This window comes from Struthio camelus, chromosome 6, assembly GCF_040807025.1.
Source record: "Struthio camelus isolate bStrCam1 chromosome 6, bStrCam1.hap1, whole genome shotgun sequence".
In the NCBI taxonomy this organism is placed as follows: Eukaryota; Metazoa; Chordata; class Aves; order Struthioniformes; family Struthionidae; genus Struthio; species Struthio camelus.
Window position 1 is genome coordinate 23558600 of NC_090947.1, and position 16321 is coordinate 23574920.

The 16321-nt window shown below is 36.6% G+C and overlaps 1 protein-coding gene across 8 annotated transcripts in view; it reads right to left on the bottom strand.

Moving 5' to 3' along the window:
* The window catches only part of UBR3 (ubiquitin protein ligase E3 component n-recognin 3), a 119991-nt gene that overhangs the window by 24152 nt on the left and 79518 nt on the right, over positions 1–16321 (bottom strand). For all 8 annotated transcript variants that reach the window (XM_068948648.1, XM_068948643.1, XM_068948646.1 and 5 more), the window contains 3 exons: positions 15564–15700; positions 9996–10081; positions 54–159 (listed from right to left, as the gene is read on the bottom strand). In XM_068948648.1, coding sequence (XP_068804749.1) covers positions 54–159; positions 9996–10081; positions 15564–15700 — 329 coding nt within the window. The remainder of the gene's footprint in view (positions 1–53; positions 160–9995; positions 10082–15563; positions 15701–16321) is intronic.

Below are 16321 nucleotides of genomic sequence, written 5' to 3' on the forward strand. Positions count from 1 at the left end.
AAGATGTTTCATTCACAAGGTAAAACAGGTATTTGGTAAATTAAAATACTTGCTCTGAATTTTTATCCTGCATCAGCTGGGTTAGTTTTCTCCAGGGATTGTACGCCGAGTCAATACTGTAGAGGCGCATGTGCATGGCCAACACGTGGAACAGCTGATCTGAAAGGTGGAGAAGAAAATTGGTAATTATTATATACAATAGAGTATATTTTCCATTAGCTCACCATCATTTATGCTGTAAGATTCTGCAAAGTCTTCTAGTTCCAAATGTACTGGTACCTAATAACGTTTTTTTTTTAAAGGTTTTGAAGAGAAATAAGTTTTCTACAGAAGAGGGCGAAGATATGGGCATACAAGAAGAATGACACCTTTTTTTCCTCTACTGAAATTCTGGAAGAGAGAAAGACTGTTTAGAAAGCTACACACAGATCTCAGTTATTTTAATGCTGGTTAAATACCATATCCACATATTTATTACAGGTCTTTTTAACCACACTGTTTCATATGCTGTTATACTGCTAAGGGTCCAAGCCAACTTCCTTTTCCCTTTCTAGTCTGTACAAGAAGCCATGTTTTGCTACACATTTGTTCTAAAAGGAGACTGATATGCTTGTAAAATATAACTTTTACTCCTCTTTCACGTAGATGAAGATCTGTGCTCAGCGTACCTAAAGTTAACCTAAAGTTGCTAGAAGTTCTGGTCTACAGCAGGACCACTTCAGCCCCTCATCCTTGAAAGGTTTTTCCTTTTGCCCTTCTAAGGCTATTTTGCAGGTAACTTTTGGTAGAGAGAAAAAAAGATCTTCTGACTACATCACAATGACACTAAAGCAGCAATAGTCTTCGTAATGGCATAGTTCATCTGTATAACCTATCGGCAAAGTTTGCTGAAACTCATCAATCCAAAATCATCTGTACGTCCTTTGGGTCAAAGAGATTTAATTTGCAAAATACTTTCAGAACTTTTGAACCAAGGATGCTAAGTTTCCTATTCATGCAAATTATTACAGTATCATATACTAAGATGCACCATTTTCATTTTTCAGTGAATCATACAATCAACACAAATACAGATAACATCTAGTCTTTCTCTCCTCTCTTGAGCAAGCCAAGAAGGCAGGCACAATCTATTTTCACAGCATCTTCAGAGATGGACGTACGATAAGAATCTCAAACTTCATTTTTTTTGTGCTTATGGTACAGTTACAGTCTAGGCAAAAATATGTATTTTTACCTTCTTATATTTATAGCAAAATCATATTTTAAAATATTGTTGTCCATGATTTTGCTCACTTTTTTCCTCCCATCATACTGTCTTGCTTTTTGCTGTCACATTTGCTTCCCCTGTTCAATTCTTCTGAGAGACTCTTTCCTTTTTTCCCCACTTTCTATTTTAACATTCCCCCTTCGTATTTTGCCATCTCCTCTTTTCACTCTTTTTTCCTCTCAATTGATCCCTTTGCTTCACACTCTCAGTCTCTCTCCTTTCTCTCTACAGCCTACTCACTCAGCCTACGCTCTCACTTACAGGTCCTCTTTTTTTAAGCAGAAATAGCAGCTATTAATTTATTTTCCATAAATAGACAATTACTCAGAGGTATGCAGTGGCCAAAAAAGTCGCATGATGAAGTCAGCTGACTGGCAGAGCCTGAGGGCTGTAATTAGCTCCTGGGGTTTGTAAAATAATTGGAGATGTAGATGGCATTGGAATTGATTGCTGTCACCTGCTTTCTGAACAAAAACAGTCAATGAGGACAAAATAAGTCATCTTTTCTTCTGGCAAGAGGAGGAATCCTAACAAAACATTGCTTTGCTGATGGACTTCAAAACCCTGAAAACATACTGATTTTTTCTTTATTTAAATGAAAGCCATGAAATTATCCATTCCTTCCCTCTTGTCTCTCTGCTCCCGAAAGGACTGTCAGCCTTTTCCAAACTGCTCGTTGCATCAAACAAAAATGGGCAACTATGCAAAAAAACCACTTAGCATAATTAATTAACCCTCTGTTCCTGTAATAACTATTTTCCTGTGCTTTTATTTATTACAAAATTAAGCAGGCAAGCATCTATCACTAGACAATTTATTTGTAATCTCCAGCTATATAACATTTGCGGACTCAAGACACATTCTAACATTGTTTGAATTTGAGCAGAAAAATTTAGTTTAGCAGTCTTGTAAGACAGTCATCTTTTCTGTGTGTTATGAAGACCGCAATCTCAGTGCTTTACAACAAAATGCGTTGATAGCACTTAAATGTAAAGCTTGGAAGTAGGTAATAAGATGTGGTTACACTGACCTTTCATTAAGCACTTTTTATAATTTGATTTTAAAATACTAAGATATTCTCTAAGTCAATGCAGCACAGTCATGCGCTTGTTTCTAGACCCTGAGTAAGGAAGGAATAACATTGCCCCCTAACGGGAACACAGTAACAAAAAGCTGCCTGAGAGCTGTAACCTTCAAAGTTAGTAAAATTAAGTTGCGATTTTTCTATTACTCTGGTACTCTCGTTTTTGACAGAATTGCTAATTGTTTTGGAAAAAATAAGGACTAGACTAGAGGAAGATATACACTGGATTACTTCTTCACAAACAGTTTTGTTTTACACCTCAGTAACGGTGTGAGGACCCATCCAGTAAGTCTTCACAAAGAAGTCTGCGTGTTGAGTTCATCTCATGGTTTATTCCACGGTAAGTGCCCCCTGTAAGATCTTAGTCATTTTTTTCCCCTAGTGCAAACACGGTGCATCCCACGAGCATGCAGCACTCTAGAGCCTAAACACAAAATAACAGAATCTCCTCCCCTTATCTGATACACTATTTAGAAGCTTCAAAATACACATTCAGCTTTTAACAAGTAGCAGCAATACAGGAACATGACAATGGACCACAGACCATAGCTCAGCCTAGTCTTGGGCAGGAAAAAAAGGAAGGCAGTAACCCGTTAGGCTTTCCAAACTCCTCCACAGCTCACAGTGCATCTTACGGGCAATTCCCTCACGCATAACACCCTCATACATAAGAAAGGCAGGACGTGGGTGTAGCTTAGAGTCTCCAAAATAATATTGTTAACCGAAGCTCGGTAGCAGCCTATTCATTAAAAAAAAAAAAACACAGCAACATCAAAATTACAGATTCATTGATAACTAATCGTGATAAATAAATGGTGAAAAGAATTTTAACTGGGTCTTCCAATTTCTGCTAATAGCTTCATATTATTAGAGACAGGCTGCATCCAGTTAAATTGAGTAAAAACAAAAGCTCAAATTCGAATACAACTTAGTCCTGCAAGCCACCAGAGGTTTGGCAGGATTCCAAACTTTAGACACTGCAGTGGGCAATACCATTTTTGTTTTTTAACATATGTTCATATGACTCAAATATTACCTACACTGAAGCAGCTAAGTCCCAACTCTGCAACTCGGATGGCCTTTGCTTTCACAGCACACACATAAAGCTTATATTCTAAAAAAAAAAAAAAATGCTTAATAGCATCATCAAGATTCACCAGTTTGGCATTAGTTTTAACTTCGATTCATAGTAGGTTTCTCTAATTCCATTTCTAAAAATCACCAAAATAAATCTATTATTCCATGCAGCGCTACTGGCTCTTGGTACGTTCTTTCCCAGCGTTCCTACAGGAGCTCTACTTTCAGGGTTACCCGGTGTGAAAGAGGAGCAACGAACTGAACTGGAATCAGTACTTTCAAAAGAGCAGCTGAAAGGAGAAGACACTGCCTTTGGGCTGGGACTGAAGCTGCAAGAGGAAGTCTTCCAGTGCTTCTCCTCTCGACAAACAAGAATAATTGGTATTTTGCCTATATATCCACACTGCTGCGCTGTAGCGCATTGCTGTAGAATGTAGTAGCGCACTGCTCCACTGCAAAACTGTAGAGATGTCAATGAAGCACTTAACATTCTGCTATCCCAATGTGCATAAAGCAGGAGGATTACAGGTGATTTAATAGCTCTTTCACGTCTATCACAGTTTGCACAGGACAAAAGAAAACTAATTCAGAGATGACCAGACAAGGATTTGATAGGTGAATGGCAAAATTTAATCAAACACTGTGCTGAACTTAGAAAATGAGCAATTCAAGTAGTTATATGCAGCTGATCTCACTTGTAAACTTGATCTGCTCTTCTCCAAAGCTATCTTGCATTTCCACAAGGTATTTGCTTTATGGTCTCTTGACCATAAAAAAAAAAAAAATTCCAAATTGCCAAAGTTGATTTCACAGGATTTTTTTTTTTTTTTAAACTAATTCCATTTACACAGTGTATTACAATGTGCAGTAATAATAATGACAAAGAACATTAATGGGTTAGCTGACTCTCTCATTTTGCTTGCAAAAGCCCAGATGACTTTTTTCCCAGTCTTTCTTGTATTTATATTTTAGGAATATGTAAATAGCACATAATCACTGTCATGAAAATCTTGTGGTCTAGTCTATTTTGACTAGTCCTCATTTTAGCTATTTTGATCCATTCTTCTCTCATTCTAGAAATTAGCGTTCCATAGTTACAGTGTCAAAAGGATCACAAAGCATAGTGATACAGCAGTTCACTGCAAGCGGAATAGAAAGCATCCTTGTCTCAACTGCTGTGTGAAGATCTTACCACACAAGAGACATTACACCCTTCTTTCCTCAAAGTCTGCTGGAACTATCAAGAAGAATGTAGATCATAACAAGAACCACTTGATACAAGCAGATGGGAACTGGTTCTTAAATAGGGAAATTCAGGAAGTTTTTGTCCTTACAGGGCTTTTATAGTCTACTTAGCAACAGTAGCTGCAAAGACCTGCTGACAGCACCTTTCCATTCATCACTGATCCAGTAGATTGGAATCAGTTAAAAAAAAAAATACTTTTTTTGAAGGTTAGGAAAAGCTTTTAAGGCATTAAGAGATGAATAATCTTTACAAAATCTTCAGTCTTAATTGCTGATACAGCAGCTAATTATCCTCTGCACCAAACTTGCCAGCGTAAGAGATCATCTTCAGCAATGAAATTCTCCCTTTAAGGACTGTATCTAACCTCTCTCTCTCTCTCTTTTTTTTTTTTTAATTCTCTGGTATGAATGGTATGTCAAGCTTCTTAGGAAACTGTTGGGATCCTTTGTTGTTGAGAAAGGCTGCTTTTTTCAAAGTTAGGATGAACGGATGCCTCCAAAGATCTGCAGATTGCCAGCCCCTAACTAAAAAGGAGCAGGAGAGGCAAAGACACCCCCATAGACTAAGAATGATCAATGACAACGCAAATGTCTGCACATACCTTGACAAAACCCACTGTATGAAAGGAAAAAGCATTACTGAAAAACAGTTTCATTCTATCATTCTAGTTTCCTTCAGCGACTGCAGAAAGCTAGTTAGGAATCTTTGCAACCATACTTGTCACAGTAGATTACAGGAAGGACATGGTTGCATTGAGCAATTCCTGAAAGAATTAGCTTTCTCTTCCCATAGGAACCAACCATACTTGCTAGCTGCAAATATCATCAGCTATAAGGATAAAACGGAGATGTCCATTACCAACCAACGTGGTTGGAAAAACTGATACAGAAGGAGTATATATGTGCAAAGATAATAGCATGAAGGGCTTAGGAAATACTTCACGTCAGTAAGATTTTCTGTGCTCAAGAGAACAGTAAAAGTACTGCTTAAAGTGATACTAAAAACATATTCACGATGAATGACATCACCAAGCCACCTACAAAGGCAAAATAGAGAGCTTTCAAATGAACAAGAGGACAAAAAACAGTGTGATGATACAGTGGTGGTTTGTACTGCCACAGAAGGTTATGAAGGTGCTGGACACTTTATTTAAGGCCAGCTTACATGAGTCTCAAGTACTTTTTGATGTCCACTTGTAAATGACTGTCTTTTCCCACTAATGCAACTGATGCCGAAAGGCCAGATGCCACTAATTCAGAAGAGTGCAAGGATACGGAGCTTCTACGCAGGGAAGCTGAAGTAAGAGGACAAGGTGGCAGACTATGTAACCCTTCCTGAAAAAAATCTATACCTATACTTATGACAAGAGGAAAAGGGGAAAAAAAGAAAAGAAAGCAACCAAAAAAGAAAGAAACACTCATTAAAAGTTAAAGGGGGGGGGGAACTACGTTTTAAATTCATTTATAAAAATCTGTTTAAATTTTATGGAATTGTTAATCCACTATCGTGAGGTTACTAGAGTAACAATCACATAGAAAAGCATGCATACAAATATTGAAGAGAGAAATATGCATAAATGGTACAGAGAAGTACTAGTTGTTCCACCTGAATATTGTCTTCTGAAGCATCTCCATAAACACTGAGCAACAAAAAACGAAGTAAAACATCAGATCTCTTAAAATTTATAGAACAGAAAAATAAAACCTGAACAATTGTTAAATGTCATAACTTTTATCAGGAAACATGAGACTTTCAAGGCCTTAGACTCTAAAACTTCAGTGTCATCCTTAAAATAGGACTCAATGTTTTTAAGTAAATAGGTAATAGGGCTCTATTTGCACTTTTTCGTTGCATACTGTACAGTAACACTTACTTGTATAAGCATACACAACTTTAAACCTTAAAATGGCAAATTTACAGCCAAATTTTCTTCTTCATTCTTGTCGCACAGACTCAGTCGCTGACACTAACAGCTACATTAATCATTCTTAATTTGACTTCCCCAGAGCAGCTGCCCTCCTGGTGCAATCCACTCGCACAGCTCTTGACCTCTTTGTTCCCACCATCTTCACTGGCGCTTGCTGCTGTAGCAGCTCACCTGGGACAACACAGTCCGTTTTCTGCAATATCCAACCACCAAACTTTACAGCTGTTGCAAGACTACTACAGAGTGGTGTGCTTAATCACAAGGGAGACACCTCTTTTTCTCAGACATAAGAAAAACCAAAGAGAGCTTGTGGTTTAGATTAATGCTGCTGTACCTGAAAAGAACTATGTTTAAAAAATAAAAACAGTTTAAAGCTGTACAAATAAGACATCAGTAAAATAGCGTCCATGCTCTAGAGAATGGGTGACTTTTTAAATCATTCAGTCCCTACTGCTTAAGGTAACAAAAAGGCTGTCAGTATATTTTAAGCAAAACTGCAAAACCAAGAAAATCTCTTGAAGAAAGACACAAGTATCGAAAGGTAAAATCCATTATAGAAGAAATACCTAAAGAACTGCAACTTTTTTTTTTTTTTTCCTATAAATGCATCTAAATGTATACGGAAGGGGCAATGAAAGAATCACCTCATTTAATTCTATAATCAATTAGTTAAAATAAACCTGCTATATAAGGAAAAGTAATTCTGCTGCCATTAGTCATAATCAGCTTACTGTCCAAAACTAAATACACTACCACTAAATGGAAGTAGAGTCTGTCAGCTCTGTTCTAGAAGGACCTCTAAGTTACCTTACATTAAAAATGTGCCTATCTTATGGCAACATTAAATATGACTAGTTGGATTGTTATTTCACCTTAAAACAAAAAAAATGCTCATATGGTTTTCACAGCATGTGAATGTTCTAGTAATGAACAGATGACGTTTATGTCTCCAGACAGTTTAAAGCAGCAACACATTCAAATACACAGTGCCTTATGTCTGAAAGCTTTCAAGGCCTTCTTAAATTTTTCTGAAGTGCAAGTTAGATACTAAAAATACCCACATGACTGATTCAGATCAAAATTAGGAAATCTATCACTCTACTCCAAAGCGTGTGAAACAGCATGTACGTGACTTTGAAATGCTGTCCTCACCCTTTCATCAGAAACGGTCAGCAGAATCCCGGAAACAATGCAACTGCAACAGGAAAAAGCGCCAGCTCCGTAAACAGCACATTCAATAAACAAAGTTACACAACAGTCTAAGAAAGGAATAGAAGAATGCTATAGTAAACCAGCAGAACTCAGTATATTATAGGTGAAAATATAATTAAGGATTGTTATCACATTTTCAAAAATATTGACGCAATTTTGAGTTATACTGAAATACTCTTACAATTGCAAACTAAGTCCTCACACACGAGTATGCAAAAATGCACAAATCACAAAAGATGACCCACATTATCACAACACAAAGTATTTAAACTTGTGTCCAGTCAGGTTTGAAGAGGCTAGCATTTAATCGTTAAGTAACCAGTAAAATTCCTTTAAGCTCATTTTGCAAAAGAGAGAGAGCACCTATGTAAAATTTGTATAAATTCTTCCATACACCATTGAAGAATCATATATTTCATAAATATTTTCAATTTTGTAAACACCTACTTTAAAAAGCAATAAAATCTTCTTTTAAGAAGGTAATTTCCATAATTCTCAAGTGTGAAAAATATCTAACTTTCTATAAGTTCACCTTGTTCCAGTAACTTATTCTGATGAACAGATACATTGGTGCACTTTCTGTGAGATATACAGTTATTGGTAAACTAGTAAAGGTACTGGAAAAAGAGGTAAGTATGATATATGAATTCAAACAGAACTTAGTAGGCTTGTCTTGTCATTTTTAAGTCATGATCCAGCATAATGCAATTCTCCAGTGGCGATACATTCCCCATATATCTTTTCAGGTGTGGTACTTCTCCAAGGAGAAGTTTCTCCAATGATTAACATATTCTCCATTCATTACAAGACTTGAGGGAAGTCAATTAAACACCCTGACTGATCTTTTCACTAACTACAGAGGCAGCTACCAAGGCATCAGCTTGGTGGAGGTTTTTTTCTTTTTTTTTTAAGCTTTAAAAATGGTTCTCCCCTTGGTTTCAACTGATACAGCTCAAATGGAAACGAAGGAGCCATACAGCTATACCCTGAGCAAGCTGCCCAGCAATCTGGTGGTGCAACCGTTCTTTGGACAGTCTAATCTCCCTGCACTTACAGATATTAGTTGTGGTAAAGCATTGAGAGAAAAACAGTTATCATATACACATGAAGCTTTTAAATAGATAGATGCAACAAATTTGGTACTGCTATAATATCAAACATTTCACAGGGTTCTAAGATGTAATTTATTTCATTTCACTTATATCATTAAAGATTTCGTACAGAGAAGCTGGAATTTATCTACAGGTTTTCAAAGATGAGAGATGAGATACAAACACTACCTTACAGATTAAAGGTTACCTCCACTCCCCCTTCCCCCAGCTGAAACTTCAAAATATCAAAACTTGTACAGATCTTGTATGGCTATTTAAACCATGTGAAGACAAGGGTAACTTATTTCCAAATAAACGTCATTATAAATTGTTTTCACTTCAAAATTTTGAAATGCTTTCCAACTTTAAGATGAAATCTCTGCCCTACGTTGCTCATCATAGTCTCCTCCAAATATTTTATACCACTTTAGAAATTCTAAAATTCCTGTGAGATGGGAAAATAAAGTCCCATCTTTTCCAATAAAAGACTAAAAGATTTTATGTTAACAAATAGCCCTTCCGTCAACCAGAAGTGCTTTATTTGCCAAATATTCAAGGTTTGTAGTGAACAACGAAGATCTGAGAACCTCTCCTGACAAATGTCGCAAAACCTTCCAGCCAGAGAAAAATCTAGGCAAATTAAAGATACGCATCATCAAGAGGTCCCATGCTTAAAAATATGCAGCTAGCATGAGCTTCATTACCACCCTGAGAAACAAATTTCTTTACTATTACTAGCAATAACCAGGGTGTAACAAAGTCCAGCTTTGCATAAAAATTCTGCTTTACCCTTAAAATACTTATAGTTTTGCTCAGAAAAATGTTATTAAAAATATTACACAAAGAGTATGACGCTTGCTTTCTAAACAGATTATAATCACAGTACATGAGCAGTTCTATTGAATAATTTGCACAAAGCAATGTCAGATCACTCAAATTATAATGAAAATAAAGATGCACTATGACAAAGGAAAGGTCCTTAAAAGAAAAAAGTCGAGATTATTTAGAAAATGTTAGATGTTAGGAAGAAATAGGCATTTTCACTCAATCATCTAATAATTATTTACTGCACTTAATAAAACAACACTTACTTAAACACGATCTTTTCCCAGCTGTGCTTGCACCTCCTGAACATAAATTGCCTCCTCGATGGACCAGCTCAAGCTCCAGGTTTGTTCTGCAAGAAAAATATAATAGTGTTGAATGGAATGGCATTACTCAAGCTTCTAGATTCACCACCAACTCTCAGCATATACTACAGGAAAGAATGCTGTCAACTAATCGTTAGTGTTAGACACTACCAAAATATGACTCAGGATAAAATACACGTTACAATGATATTACCACTTGTGATTTAAAATGATTCGTTTAGTAAGCACTGTATGAGAGCTGCTACAGTTGTGACTGAAGTATAAATAAATGTTAATCTGAGGCTTTTTCTGTATGCACACACAGCTCCTTGATAACAAGGGAGTTTATGTACAAACCTGAAAAGACAACATACAACTCGGCTAAATTTTAATCAATCGGATCTATTTTTGAAGTGTGCTCTTTAATAACAGGGATTTTGTTTTGCTTTAAACAAACGGATAGGCCATCAACTAACTAAATATGAAAATATTTTAAATTATTCTGGAAGAACTGACCTCTATTGATAGGATAGTTAATAAAAGCCTTGGAGGTAAATTCTGAACGAACACTGGTGTTTACTGCAGCTCATTAGTATGAGACATGAGCTGTTTCTCTAAACCTCTGCATGCTCCATCGATGCTTTATTTCTTAGCATTATTGTAAGCTGATCCTTAGATACCAATTGTTTAGGCCAAACTCAATAGCTTTGTTTGATTTCAGAATTGCATGTTTCAGTCCTGTATTGTCATTTACCCCTAAGACTTGGAAAACACACTCTATATTATGTTCTCTGAGAGTTTGTTTTAACGAGTCAACAAACATTCCTTTAATTAAGAGGAAGGAATAAAAATCTGTGATTCTGAAATGTTATTTTGTTAATTTCACCCAAACCGCAAAGCTCGGCCTTGTACATACTTTATTCTTTATTTAAAAACCAACCAGTGCTAGACTGAATGCTTACTAAAATCTACTCTGGAGGTTTAGGCATATATTACATCTAAGATAAGTACACACCCATCCATATTTATTAAAGATGAAACTACGGGATGACTATTTTATTAAAAATAAATTATTTTTAAAAGATTTCAGCTCCATTGGGTTGAGAGAATACTCTGTTTTTGATATGCAGTGTTTGTTGAGATACTTCTAAAATAGTAACATTTCAAAATATTACTATCCCTAAGTTTGCAGCTTATGCCACCCATTTCTGAAGGAATGCTTTAATCCTCTCTACTCAGAGAAAAAGGCAATTTAACATTGATAATGTGCCTGCTCTGAGCTCCATCTGGTTGCTGCTGATAAGGGCATCTGTGTGACAGGGGAATTTTCCACTCTTCAGGCAATTTGCAGTGCTCACTGAACTCCTAAAAATCTACCAGCAAGGAAACAGGGACAGGGATTTCATATTAGTGGACAAAACAGCAACTGTAGAGATCAGCATGTGCTAGTTCATCTTGGGAATATAAATGAAACGAGTGTGTTTTATTTCTACAAAGCTTCCGATAACTAATTTGTTGAACAAAGTTAATGGCAACCTTCTATTAAAACCAAGAGAATTAAGATTTAATCAAAAACACTACCTGAATTTCTATGAGCAATTTTAGACCTAGCATTTTCAATTTCCCTTTCCCCAAGACATACATACAACTTTGCAAAACAAAACTCAAGGACAGCTTGACAAAATCCTTCTTGGTGCACAGGACATCTTGGTGCACAGTATCACTCTTCACTATAGGGAATGTAAGGAGAGCGATTTCTGGTCACACATTCCATCACACATTGCATACTCACCCACTTCTTTATTGCCCCAAGCTCCTCAAAGACAGAAGCTTATAGCTCAGTTTTCTTGAAAACATAAACATGAGCCTTTTCCTCTACGGCATGTTCAGAACATACTTAAACAGTGGGAAGTATCTCCTGGAAACTGGAACACTTCTCCTTTAAAATGAGCATGTTCGGATACTGCTCTAAATCATTTTTGAAAGACACTAGCATATCACCTCCCCACTCAAGCTCCCTTCGGCCTGGAGGCTCTGATTAAAACCTCCAGTACCACCCGGCCCCGCCGAAGGGAAGAAAAGCAGAGTGCTTGTCCTCTCCTTGCTAAAGGAAAAACAGGGGCATCCCACAGAGAAGTGAAACGCAGAGTGGTCTCAAAGTATCCTTCACCATCTCAACTCCCTGAAAAGGGAGGAAGGAGGAGAAAGAAAATCAATTTAGGAGCCACTGTTTCCTCAGTCTATACCTCTTCTTTGCACTACTCACTGGAGCAAAAAAATTTGTGACATAAAGTGTCACCTGGCTTTATCTTCCTCACCCACAAAAAAAAAAAAAGAATGAGGAGAAAGGATGGATTTTGCTCAGCTGTACAGATTCCCGATCCAAAACCAGACCTGTTTCACCCTACTTCCATTGGCTTTCATTAAAGAATGAACATATCTGAAAAGAAAAGGTTTTGCATGTTTATCAGAATTCATACCAGAACCGCATGGGAGTAAGCAAAACAGCAATGCCCTCTCCAGGAGGGCAACATATTTGGAGGCACCTCCTTGTTCTGGGGCGACAGGAGAATAAAAGTTAAGTACCATATCTTTTTCACTTCACTTTACAAGAACAGCGTATACATGGAAAAAACAGATACTGAGACGCAGACTGGCAGGGAAAAACACAATGTTTTTATATCTGTCTATACCTAGCTGACAGCAAAAACAAAGGCTTCGTTCACACAGGCAACGAAAGCAAGAGATCTAGTGCTATACAGTGTAGACACGGTCCTCCAAGAGACACTGCCACAAATGACAGTCGTCAATACTCTACATGTGGAGCTATTAAAATTAAAGCTAGGCACACACGATTTGTGAATGACACTGTGCTAATCCTGCGTCAGCAAAGACAAGGAGGAATGCACAGGAAAAAGGTATAAATTTAACAAGGTAAGAGACTAGGAAAAGGGGGAGGTAACTAAGAAGCTGCTGTTGCAGCTGTGCACGCAAATGAGGATGCAAGGACCCTGGATGCCTCTTCTGCTAGGAAAAGGGACAGGGGCTACCTCTCCCATTGGGTGGTGGAGAACTTCCTTGTAATTTCTTTCCTCTGCTACCAATGACATGTCTGGGCAGCAAAAGTGAAGTAAGAGCAAGCTCCTATATCCCATTCCCAGAAAGGATAAGCCGCTGCAAGTGACCGCTTACTGGTTAACCGACAGTGCTCCCATTTCAACATGCAAAATCCCACTTCAAAACTTGCCACCCGCTGTAAACTAGCATCTTTCGAGAAGACTGCAGAGGATGTCATTTTCTGATTGAAAATGGAACACAATTTGTTAATATAAGATGATTAATGGTATTTAACACTAATTGACCCCTGATATTATCAAGTGAATTAGAAATATCATTAGGTTACCTTGAAATGCTCATTTGTACAGGGGCTACTTATCATCTTGACCACTTTATCTATACATTAGATTAAATACCAGAAAAAATGAGTAAATGGATGGTCTGACCAAAAATACAGAAATGTGTCAGAATACAAGAGACTACAAATGTTCAAAGGTAATTGGTTGGTAAGGAACAGGAAGATGTCATTACCACAGTAAGAACGGCGATAGAAATAAGGAAAAAACATCAGGCTAAATCACAGGAACAACTTCCAGAAAGCAAATTTAAATTTGTAACTCAAAAGTAATTTAAAAGTGCTGTCGTAGGTAGCCTACTGTTTGGACACTTAAAATTAAACAAAACATACTAAAAACACGTAAAAAATGTTTCAGTCCAGGAGATTAACAGCTCGCTCACAAATGCAAATTGTTAAGGTTCATCAAAATGACTTAAAAAAAGAGTTTAAGATTTTTAAACTTGTAGTTCTTACTCAATTATCAAGTAGCAGAAGTCTGCAAATCTAGGTTGCTGAATTAAAGAAAAACGGGAATTAACTGTTTTGTAGAAGATCTACCAAGCACCCTCTTAAGTGATCTTGTGATTTACGGTAACAATATGGAAGGTTGAATCCAAAATCTGAAATCCTTCATGCACGGACAAAAAGAAAAGCATCTTCAAGAGCTCTATTAGAAAGACACTGGGCTAGGACAAGAATCTGGTCCCAAAAATTATACCCTAACAACACAAGACTTCAAGCATTGTCTGTATCAGATAGGAAGAAATGCACGTTTTATCACAACATCTAGCCTTGCCTCTCAGGGATTGCCTTGTTTTTGCTATGATCTTGATTTCATTTTCTACATACCACTTTAGAGGAACAATGACATATCTAAAACATTATTTTAAAATATTTAGTACTGGTCTCTCTGCTGTATAATTGTTACATAAATGTGTTCAGATATTGAAGATACATTTTATGTGGGCACAAGCATTTGTCTGGATTCAACTAGCCAATGATAATTATCTGGTACAGAGAATAAGGTATATGATGAAGATATCATTACAAGAAAGGACTTCAGCTTAAAGCCAAATGTATACTCTCATTGATTTGCAGTAAAATATCTTATACATAAATACCTATGAAGAAGATTACATGTAATTAAAAAGAACTGTGCTTACACTTCTACTGTGAGATTATTCATAAAACAGTCAAAATTATTTTGTCAGTTATGCCTGCCATATTTAAATGGCATTTTAGTTATACCTGACATCACAATAAGATGTAGAGAGTATCATAAAGTTATAAAATATACTCAAAATAAATATACTAAACAAATTTACTATTTTAAATACCTGAATTCTACAAGTAATATAATGGCTAAATAAACTACAGACACTCAGCAACTAGAGTTTATGAAACTGTTGTCAAAACCACCATTGGATGACATTGCTTGCACTCCTGTACCTTCTCTGCAATCAGCTCCTTCCCTGAGAGCCTTAATAGTGAAGGGTTTGGAAGATTATTTGCTTATGAGTAGACCAGCTTCCCCTTATGGGAAAACCCCTGCATTACAAGAAACCTGAACAGATTAACCATTCAGTGCATCTTGAAATCCGTGGTATAGATTGAGGGAGGGAGCATTTGCCTTCCTTGGAGACCGTGTCTGCGACACTGACAATAATACAACTGGAATCAAATATCACAATGAAGATGCTGGTAGCTTTGGTGCTCTTAGAAGTCGCCTTATTCATCTGAGGAGAGATCCTTGGTTGTTGATGCGGAATAGGGTCATTCTGTGATCACCAAATAAGTAAATAAAATTAATGCCTGATGGAGAGATTAAAAATGCTCTGTGATTCAAAATCCACTGATATGGCAGCAATATGGAAGTGATCTCATTCTGCTGAATGTTGAATAAGGAAGAAAATCAAATAAGCAGTAGACCAGATGTTCTCCAGATTCTGTGCCACTTGCATATGCTAAAAATGTCTGAGAAATCATTCTCTTTCATGTACATGAAAATCAGAAAACGTAACCTTGATAAACTAAGTGGCCCAAAAGGTTTTTTTTGAAGAGGATGGGAGACTGGTGAGCAATACTGTTAGTGATAAACTCAAAATAAACACTATAAAAAGAAAAAATATACTCACCTGGCTACAGAATACATAAATAGAAAATCATTGTCAGGTGATCCAGAAGTCTTGCTATAATCTGTATACTTCTTCTGTGTAGTACTTTTTATATCTTTCATTACAGATTCCATTTCTTTACTGAGATTGGTTTCAGACTATGAACAAAGACATGAAAAAGATTAGTTAATTTTACCTGAAGAAACGCAACAGCTGATCACAAAGCGTAATACTTTCAAATTTATAAAAAATACATTTGCAGATTATGAAAAAAGGTGTATTAGAAGCCAATAGTCTCTGCCCCACAGAAATGTTATAGTATTCTAAACGTTATTCTGGTCTGTTCTGAATAATAAAGCTCCACTGTTTTGTCCATCTCTTAAGCTCAAGAATCCTCAGCTTGCTTTATGTTAGCATATATTTGCGTTGCGCAAATACATGAAAATAAACAAAGTATCATTCTCTAATAAAAAGAAGTATTATTACTTTGAAATATTTCTAGAATAAAAGTCTCCACTGAGACTGGAAGGCTAGCAGAATTTAAGAGAATTAATTGTATCATTCTGAAACGCCTCACAAAGCTTTTTAACACGTGAGTGGATGCAAACAGCTCTCTCTGTAAAACAATTAATCCATACCTTAAAGTATTCTTAACAGACAGTCTTTAAATAGCTTCTAGTTAGGAGGATATTGGTGTTTTTCATTGTAAAGAAATGACAAACTGGTTTTATGTTATGTGACTCAATTCAATGCAAAGTACTATGGAGCGAACTGAAAAC